Below are 9,089 nucleotides of genomic sequence, written 5' to 3'. Positions count from 1 at the left end.
TAGAATAATTTTATTATTGTAATAATTTCACTGGACAAAAATATCACTGGTCTGTCATTCTCTAATTTTATTGCAGTTTGATGCACAGTCCCGACGACACTGCGTTGTGTTCTGGGTCACAGTCAGACTCTGGACGCTGACACGTGGTGTTAAACTCAGGTTTAACACCACAACTTTGGTCTGAGTCCAAAGAGAACAAAACGCCGTTTCTGGATTCACAACAACATATCCCATATCATAAGAACCTAAAGTTAAAACAATAATTTGCTATGGTTTCTTCTGTTAAACATAAACATAATTCAGATGCCAAAACAGATTTGAAATTCATTCATGAAATCACTCACTTGGTAAACATAAAGCTTTAAGACAGTCAGAAACAATCTAAATGAACAATTACTTACAACAGCACTAAGACATATTAGTGTCACATCTTATGTGATCATAATCATAATCATAATCAACTCAGTTTGACCTTATTCAATATATAATGGAGAAGTTCTGGCTAATTGAATCCTGTTAATGACCCCAAATTACTGCCAAAATATGAGCACTAAATAAAAGACAATACAAAGAATTAAACACTAAAATACAAGATTTTCTTCATCCAAGTGACAAAATTAAATGAGAAACATACCAAAATAAGGGACAAAGAAATCCTTTGACTTCAACCTGTACATATCTGTAAAGATACGTGTTCACAAAGTTTCTCCTGGGTTTGGATTCAGGTGTTCAACTTCAAGTATGTCAATAGAACGTAGCTCAGTAGGAGCAAATTAATCATTATTGTTCAACCTGGTACATCTATTGCGTCCCACATTGGACGCAAACACTACATTTCCCAGAGTTCGGAGCGCTGTCGCATGATGACGCATGCGTATCGCTGCTGTGTCCAGGGCCGGGTAACATGGCGACGTACGTGGACATTCTGAAGAGCGAGTTTCCTGAGATCGACTCGGAACTTTTCGATTATATCACAGGTGAGACACCGGGGTCAGAGGCGGCGTGTGGCCGCTGACTGTCGGCCCAGCGGAGCGGCTCAGACCGGCTTTTACTCCGCCTGTTAGCCGGCAGTCGCTGCTCTGTAGCCGCAGAGCTAATGAGCTAACCCTGGTTAGGCTAACCGGAGCCGGGACACCTGGCATCTTGACATGGGCCGGTTAGCTCCACCTAAACCCGGGTCAGTCTAAAACTTATAGCCTGGTTTGACTAGACCAGAAACCCCAACAATGACCCGCAGGAAGTGCTCAGGAAATATTTCAGGAACGTCATAGGGAATATTATACAAGTATTATGGGGAACATTACGGGAGTTTTATGGCGAATATTACAGGTGTGTGATAAGAACAATTTCGGGAAGGTTATAGGAAATATTACAGCAGTGTTACAGGGAATATATATACCTGCGATGATATAAGAAATATTCCAGTAAAGACCACTAGAGCAGAAAAGGAGAAAAGGTTCCTGTTGTTGATTCACATAAAGTTTTATTGCCACATTTAAAATGCGGTGTCAGTAGACTGACTCAGAGATGAATCACAGAGCTCCAGAGTCAGAGAGATGTGCTGCTTTATTTACCAGGACTCTGACACGTGAAGAGCTCTAATTTCCAGTGTCACAAAATGACCCAGAGTCAGTAACAGAACAGTTACACATGAATAAAGACTGAACATGGTCCGAGTTAACAGGACAGTTCTCTAATCCAGCAGCACTGAAGAAAAGCTGGACATCACAGGTAACAGGACTCGTTTTAGACCTGCATCAGAATCAGAGTACACGTGGTCTGATCAGGGAAACACTGCTGTCTTCATCTGTCTGGTGAAGTGACGGACCTTCAGGCGACAGGACAACATGATTGTTACTGTGGCTTCACTCGGACGTGACAAGCTGCTAAAAAACTTCACAGTGTTTCCTCAGTGTGTGTGAGAGTATGTCTGATTGTTTCCGTGTGTGCTCCAGGTGTTTTGGACAGCGGCGGCGCAGACTTCGAGGATGGAGAGGAGGTTTACGATGCCATCGGTGGGGTCCTGCAGGAAGTGTCTGCTGACAGTAAAAATGAGGACGACGTCAGAGACATCTGTCTTCAGATGTTCAACACTCTCAAACTGTAAGAAAGGACAAATCCTGTCTTCAAGAACTTAAAAAGTCTGTGGATCATTTAAAGCACCCAGCAAAAACTCAGCTTAGTGTTTAAAGGGGCATTTCACCCAAACTCTGTTTTTGTCAAATTCCTACATCCTGTTTATATGAAACAGGCTGTGAACAGTTTGTGGTTTGACGTCAGGTCAGGTAGAAAAACAAAATGTCCGGCAGAGCACCGCCAATCAGCTGAGTAATCGATCGGTTGAAAATATCTTCGGCAAATATTTTGGAAATCGAGTAATTGTTTTAGTCATTTCATAATCATAACAATGATAGTGATTCAGTAGATCATGAGAGAAAATAATGTGTCCACAGAAACTGTCCGTCTGTTTGATCAGCGTGTTCAGAAACACATTCACTGTTTATCAGGGAGAACATGAGATGGACTAATATTTCTCCTCTGTATTTTTTTTCATTATTTATTTATTTCCCCATTATGTTTGAGGGGGGGTTAATATTTATCCTGTTTGTCTCTGAGGAACTACTCTTGTCTTCTGTCCACACAGTAATATTGGTCCTCTGTTTCTGTCGGAGAATAATTTGAGAATAATATTTTTGCCATGTGCCTGTTAGGGAATATTTCTCTGTTTTTATTTGGAATCCCGTTTATCCTCCATGTGCTCAGGAATAACCACCATGGCTCTCAGAAACAGGTGTTGTTGGACGCTCCTGTTCAGCTCTCTCAGATCTCTGCAGACAACGGTAAGAAAACACATTTCACCTCAGTTTAATGAACATGGAAACATCTGTATGTTACATATGATGTGTATGTACTACTGTCTCCTCCTAAGAATACACTGAATGTCCAGTTGTGAGGTAAATTGGACACTGAGTGAATGTCAGGGGACATTTTATGAAGCCGTGTTTTTGTTTTCCTTCAGGTTCAGCAGCCAAAGATGTTCAGGGGATCTGGATGATGAAACGTCCTCAGAACACAGTAAGTGTCCTTCCTTGCTGTGACAGTGCATGTACTCAGTGACAATAAAGTTTTAGCGAAACACATTTAAATGATGTTTTATTGTTTTTCATTTGAATTTCTCTTGATTTTCATCTTTAAAGTCCACATTGATAAAAGCTTAGATCAAAAACCAGAAAATCACAAGAAAAAATATTAAAGAAACAACAAAAACACGCTGTGATGCACCGCTCTGCCGTGATGTCATTAAACACATCGTTTCCCGTCTCTGTGTCTCTTCAGACGGTGGACGCAAAGAAACTGGAGAAGGCCGAGGCGAAGCTGAAAGCTAAACATGAACGCAGGAACGAGAAGGACTCTCAGAAAGCCTCCACCCCGCTGTCAGTACACCTGTACACGCCTGTCCTCATCTTACCTGTCCTCACCTGTACACCCCCTTGTCTCACCTGTCCTCTTCCGGTGTCTCTCACAGAGTACTGGAGGAAGCGTCGGCCAGTCAGGCCACCAGTAAGAAGGACAACCGGGTCGACCAATCAGGGAAGAACCGCAGCTACGACATTCGCATCGAGAACTTTGATGTTTCGTTCGGAGAGAGGTGAGCGGAAGGAGGTCGGGCTGAGGGATTATCGTAAACTTCACTTAAGAGTTTATCTGCCGTGATGAAACAGAGAAAGAAATAATCCTGATTAATCAGAGGGAGCAGCTGTTTCACTTTGATCAGACATAAATGAACCCAGCTCAGGACGCTCACCTGTGGCTTGGATTGCTGTTTGATGCACAGGGAGGGTTAATTATGATTGATAATTAAAATGTTGATTGGCAGCTACATACACCAATCAGTTCTTACATAAACCTCTTGAATATATTTCTGTGTCCAGGTGTCTGCTGCAGGGGGCGGAGCTCTCTTTGGCGTCAGGGCGGCGGTACGGTGTGATTGGTCGTAACGGTCTGGGAAAGACGACCCTGTTGAAGATGTTAGCGAGTCGTAACCTTCACGTCCCGGCTCACATCTCCATCCTCCACGTGGAGCAGGAAGTGGCGGGAGACGACACGTCGGCGCTGGACAGCGTCCTGCAGAGCGACACGCTGAGAGAGGACCTGCTTGATGAGGAGCGGAGGCTGAACGCTCGCATCGCCAACGGAACGTAAGTGTTACACCCGGGCGAAACAGTGTTGGTGCAGCTGTGTAAAATCTGTTATAGAGCCTCAGGGCTTCTCTCTAATCATTTGGAGATTGACAAAAAAATGTTAAATATTTTAAATAAATATATTTTATCACATTTTTTGTTAAATAAGCAAACACTCGCTGTCACTGCAAGATTTAAAGGATTGTTCCAGTTTATTTATTTAGTTATTATTCCGTCTGTCAGTGATAATAATATAAAGGATCTATGAACACAGAAGAAACACGAGCAGACAGATGATCAGACTGGACATAAACTGTCCATGTGGACAGAAACACTCAGGTTAAGATGCACCGACTGTTGACTTCTCAGCAAGTGGTGTTTCCGTCCTGATCTGTCGGCTGATAGTGAAGCTGTGACCTCTGGAAAATCTTATTCTCAGCACACGCTCTGTTTGTGTCTCTGAGAGCGTCCGTTGTCTTTATTTCAGTGCTGACGGGTTGGAGAGTGTTCGACTGTCGGAGATCTACGGCAAGCTGGAGGAGATCGAAGCTGACAAAGCGCCGGCCCGGTAACTATGGCAGCCACACTGTTTATGTAAACATCACCAGAGCGAAGAGTTTACAACCACAGCTTTATTTAATGAGGTGGACTGTGGATAGAATAAATAAGAATAATCTCATCTAAAACTAATCGTAGGAAGTGGTGAAACTGATCGATTGCCATTAAGTGGAATTGGCAGTGACTTCAGTGCAGTGTTGCATCATTTCCTGTTCATTTCTTCAGTAGCAACACATAAGAGAGTAAACTATAAAGAGCCATCAGTATTACTTACTGTATACAGTTAGTATGAAGTCTGGAACAGTGTTTCTTTACCACTGGTTCCAGACCCTGCGGGGGCCTTTTGGCATGCAGCTGGGGTCACAGGAGATACTGATGTTAATTCAGGCCAGATGTTAAATTGCACACCTGCTGCACTTTGGTATAGAGTGTTTTTTGATTGACGCCTGTCCTGTCCAATCAGAGCCTCCGTCATCCTGGCTGGTCTCGGATTCTCTCCCAAAATGCAACAGCAGGCCACCAAGTGAGTCCTCCGTCTCTCACACAAACACACACACATTTTCATATCGTTATAAAAGAACAAGCAGCACAACAGTGTGTGCGTGTGTGTGTGTACAGGGAGTTTTCAGGAGGATGGAGGATGAGGTTGGCGTTGGCCAGAGCTCTGTTTGCTCGGTGAGTCTTAACGTTCAGGTGTAAACGGTTGTCTGCCTCTTGATGCTGTGTACCTGGTAAAGTCTGATGAGTGTGATGCTGCTGAATGAACTCGGACCAGATGACTGACAGCTGTCTAACTCACTGTGTTATGTTTTCATCAGGCCTGACCTGCTGCTGCTGGACGGTGAGTCACGATTCACTGCAGACTGTAGTCAGGGGCAGGAGGAGTGGTAGTAATAGCATACAAGCACAGTATTAGTAGTAGTATTGTGGGTAGTTGTAGTAGCATCAGTAGTACTGTGATAGTACTCTGATGTATTCCTCTTGTGTTTGTGTTTCAGAACCGACCAACATGTTGGACGTCAGAGCCATCCTGTGGTTAGAGAACTACCTGCAGGTCTGAACTCTGACTCACATTAATGTTAGCATTCCTCACTGAAAACAATGGGCACTGTTAGCCACAAGCTAACAAATATTAAAATGCTGTACCTCGTCCCACAGACGTGGCAGTCCACCATCTTGGTCGTCTCTCACGACAGAAACTTTTTGAACGCCGTGGTAACGGACATCATCCACCTGCATTCCCAGAGGCTCGACAGTTACCGCGGCGACTACGAAAACTTTATCAAAACCAAAGAAGACAGACTGAAGAACCAGCACAGAGAGTACGAGGCCCAGATGCAGTACAGACAACACATACAGGTAGTACTACCACCGATGTCAAGTTTTGTGATTCGTACAAGTGGATGAAGGTCACATGATAAGGCTGTTTTCCCCATAATGCACTGTGTCTCTGACACTGCTTGTGTGTCAGGTTTTTATCGACAGGTTTCGGTACAACGCCAACAGAGCAGCTCAGGTCCAGAGCAAACTCAAACTGCTGGAGAAACTGTGAGTCCTGATCCAGATGTCTGAGGACCACCTGCTGTCCTCTGAATGTGGCACTGAGACATATGTGACTCTGTATAAAGGGTGAATCTGTATAAACGGTGGCTGTTTTGTTTCCTCCCACAGACCTGAGCTGAAGGCCGTTGAAAAAGAAACTGAAGTCACTTTAAGGTAAGAAGAAAAACCTCCATCATGATTCATCGTAAGTGTCTCCATCACTGTCTCCTTCTGCACAGAGAGACGCTGACTTCACACTTCATGTATCAAACTGCCAGGTTCACTGTGAAATCTGTACCTCTGAAAAACAGCATCAGCTGTGTCCCATTGTCACCGACTCTCATGGTCCTGAGCCAAAATCTAGTTCTAACATCTGTTATATCAGTTTACATTGTCCTCATATGGTGACGTCCAGTAAACCTGGGCCAGGTGGAATTTCAGTGCAGGACTACTGGTTGTTTTCTGGGTCTCTGTGTAAGATAAAGTCAGGCTGCAGTCTGTAGTGTCCTGTTCACGTGATGGGAACTTGGAGGCAGCAGCCATGTTTGCCTTGGGCCCCTGAACAGGTTAATATACTGTCTTAATGCAGGAGGTGCTTATTCCGCAAAGATCTTCTAATCTGTTATCTTCAGTTACTGCCACAGTTGTATTCAGTCGTCTAACCAGTCATTCATCCTGTTTAAATGAAGAAAATATCCATTTATTCATAGATGGATGGATGAATGATCAAGGTGACGGCTACGAGACCGTCTCCAAACAGCTGGATTGTCCTGTGGTCACAGCTGGTTTTTGTCTTCCTGTTCAGGTGCTCAGTGTTTGATTGCCATGTTGTGTCTTCCTGCAGGTTTCCAGATAACTTTGAGAAGTTGTCTCCTCCCATCCTGCAGTTAGATGAGGTAGAGTTTTACTACAGTCCAGACCAGCGGCTCTTCACTGGACTCAACCTGTCGGCCGACCTGGAGTCTCGAATCTGTATCGTACGTGTCACCTCGAACCTTAAAATCGACCAGTCAGTGCCTGTTGAGCTGTTAATGGCAGCTGTTTTCAAATGAAGCTGATCTTTCATTACGAGTTAAATCACATGATTTAACAGAAATAATTAATAACCTGGACATTTGAAAACTATTTGTTTTAATTATTTATTTTTAGCATCAAAATGTGGAATGCATCGTACTGATCAATAATTTAGTATTGGGACTGTTTCCTGTCAGGTCGGTGAAAACGGTGCAGGTAAAACCACCATCCTCAAACTGCTGATGGGCGAGTTGACACCGGTCAACGGAGTCAGACACTCCCACAGGTGAGACGACCTACTGACCAATCAGAGCAGAGGAAGTACCAGAATCTGTTAACACTCTGTAGGGAGCATCTGTGTGCCATTACACATTATAAAGTACCGCTTATAGGAAACCGTTTTCAGGGAACTGCCGTCGACCAGACTGAAGGCTCGTTGCTGATTGTTTTCATGTCTCATTAGGAACCTGAAGATCGGTTACTTCAGTCAGCATCACGTGGATCAGCTGGACCTGAACGTCTGCTCTGTGGAGCTGCTGCTCAACAAGTTCCCCGGTAACTATGGCAACTGCATATTATAGCAACTACACCAGTAACTAACCACAGCCACAACAGTAACTATGCACACCGAGGTGTTAATCTGTGATTGTTGACTGTTGTATATGTTCGGCGCAGGCCGGACGGAGGAGGAGTACCGTCACCAGCTGGGAGGTTACGGTATCACCGGAGAGCTGGCCACGAGGCCGGTGGCCAGTCTGTCAGGAGGACAGAAGAGTCGGGTCGCCTTTGCACAGATGACCATGCCATGGTAACGGAGGGCTCAGGGATCAGCTGTTAGTGATGATGGTGAAGGTGAAGGTGATGATGATGTTGTTGTCTCTTTGTTCGTCCATCAGTCCAAACTTCTACATCCTGGACGAGCCCACAAACCACTTGGACATGGAGACCATCGAGGCTCTGGCTAAAGCTCTCAACAAGTTTAAAGTGAGTGTTAGTGTGTGTGTGTGTGTGTGTGTGTGTGTGTGTGTGACTTTATCATATCAATGTTGAACTAACAGTTGTCTTGTTAATCTGAACATGGCCCACAGCGTTGGCGTTCAGTTTGTTTGTGGTGCCTTCACTGACACGTAAACAGCCTTATCTTCATGTGCAGCTTTTCCATTTATCGTGTTGAATCCAAAATGTTTCCTCACTTGCTCTCTCAGATGGTTTAGTGTCAGTGTTTATTTATCTGTTCAGTTTGTGTCTGTTTACTGACAAATAATCATCAACACACCTCAGTGGGTTTTACAAACGACACACAACACACAACCTGAACCACTTGTACACTGAAGTTCACGTACACTGTTACAGATTTGAGTTTTGACGGCTCGACTTTATGTTGCTGTGTTCAGAGCTGAGCTGTGAACTTACTCCTCATGAATCTTCATCATTTGAACATATGAAGTTTTTCTTTAAACAACAGAGCAGCCTACCTTCCCCTCCGTGTTGTATCAATGGACAGGTGTGTCTCAGGTGCGTGTCATGTCTTCCAGGGCGGGCTCATCCTGGTGTCACACGACGAGCGTCTGATCCGGCTGGTGTGTAAGGAGCTGTGGGTGTGTGAAGCCGGGAAAGTAAAACGGATCGACGGCGGCTTCGACGAGTACCGAGACATCCTGCACGAGCAGTTCAAGAAGGAGGGTTACCTGTGAGGCTCCGCCCACTGCTGACTGACCATGCTGACCACTAGTAACATAAACCCTACCCCTCCATAATAACACCTGTCACAGCAGCCAATCAGCCGTCAGAGTG

At 44.6% G+C, this 9,089-nt stretch overlaps 1 protein-coding gene across 1 annotated transcript; it reads left to right on the top strand.

Annotated features, from left to right (window-relative positions):
- The first annotated feature begins 881 nt into the window (after nt 1-881).
- abcf3 (ATP-binding cassette, sub-family F (GCN20), member 3) lies at nt 882-8,989 on the top strand. Its single transcript, XM_041046045.1, has 21 exons — nt 882-977; nt 1,956-2,103; nt 2,764-2,840; nt 3,020-3,075; nt 3,337-3,434; nt 3,527-3,649; nt 3,933-4,199; nt 4,669-4,749; nt 5,203-5,262; nt 5,358-5,414; nt 5,558-5,580; nt 5,738-5,793; nt 5,898-6,098; nt 6,211-6,287; nt 6,411-6,455; nt 7,126-7,258; nt 7,493-7,581; nt 7,759-7,850; nt 7,971-8,103; nt 8,192-8,279; nt 8,831-8,989. Exons 1-21 carry the CDS (start codon nt 905-907, stop codon nt 8,987-8,989), a joined length of 2,136 nt encoding a protein of 711 aa, XP_040901979.1. The 5' UTR covers nt 882-904.
- Nucleotides 8,990-9,089: the final 100 nt, after the last annotated feature.

Source organism: Toxotes jaculatrix, chromosome 9, assembly GCF_017976425.1.
Source record: "Toxotes jaculatrix isolate fToxJac2 chromosome 9, fToxJac2.pri, whole genome shotgun sequence".
Taxonomy (NCBI): Eukaryota; Metazoa; Chordata; class Actinopteri; family Toxotidae; genus Toxotes; species Toxotes jaculatrix.
Note: the sequence above shows the minus strand (reverse complement) of the source record. Positions and strands in the feature narration are given on the sequence as shown.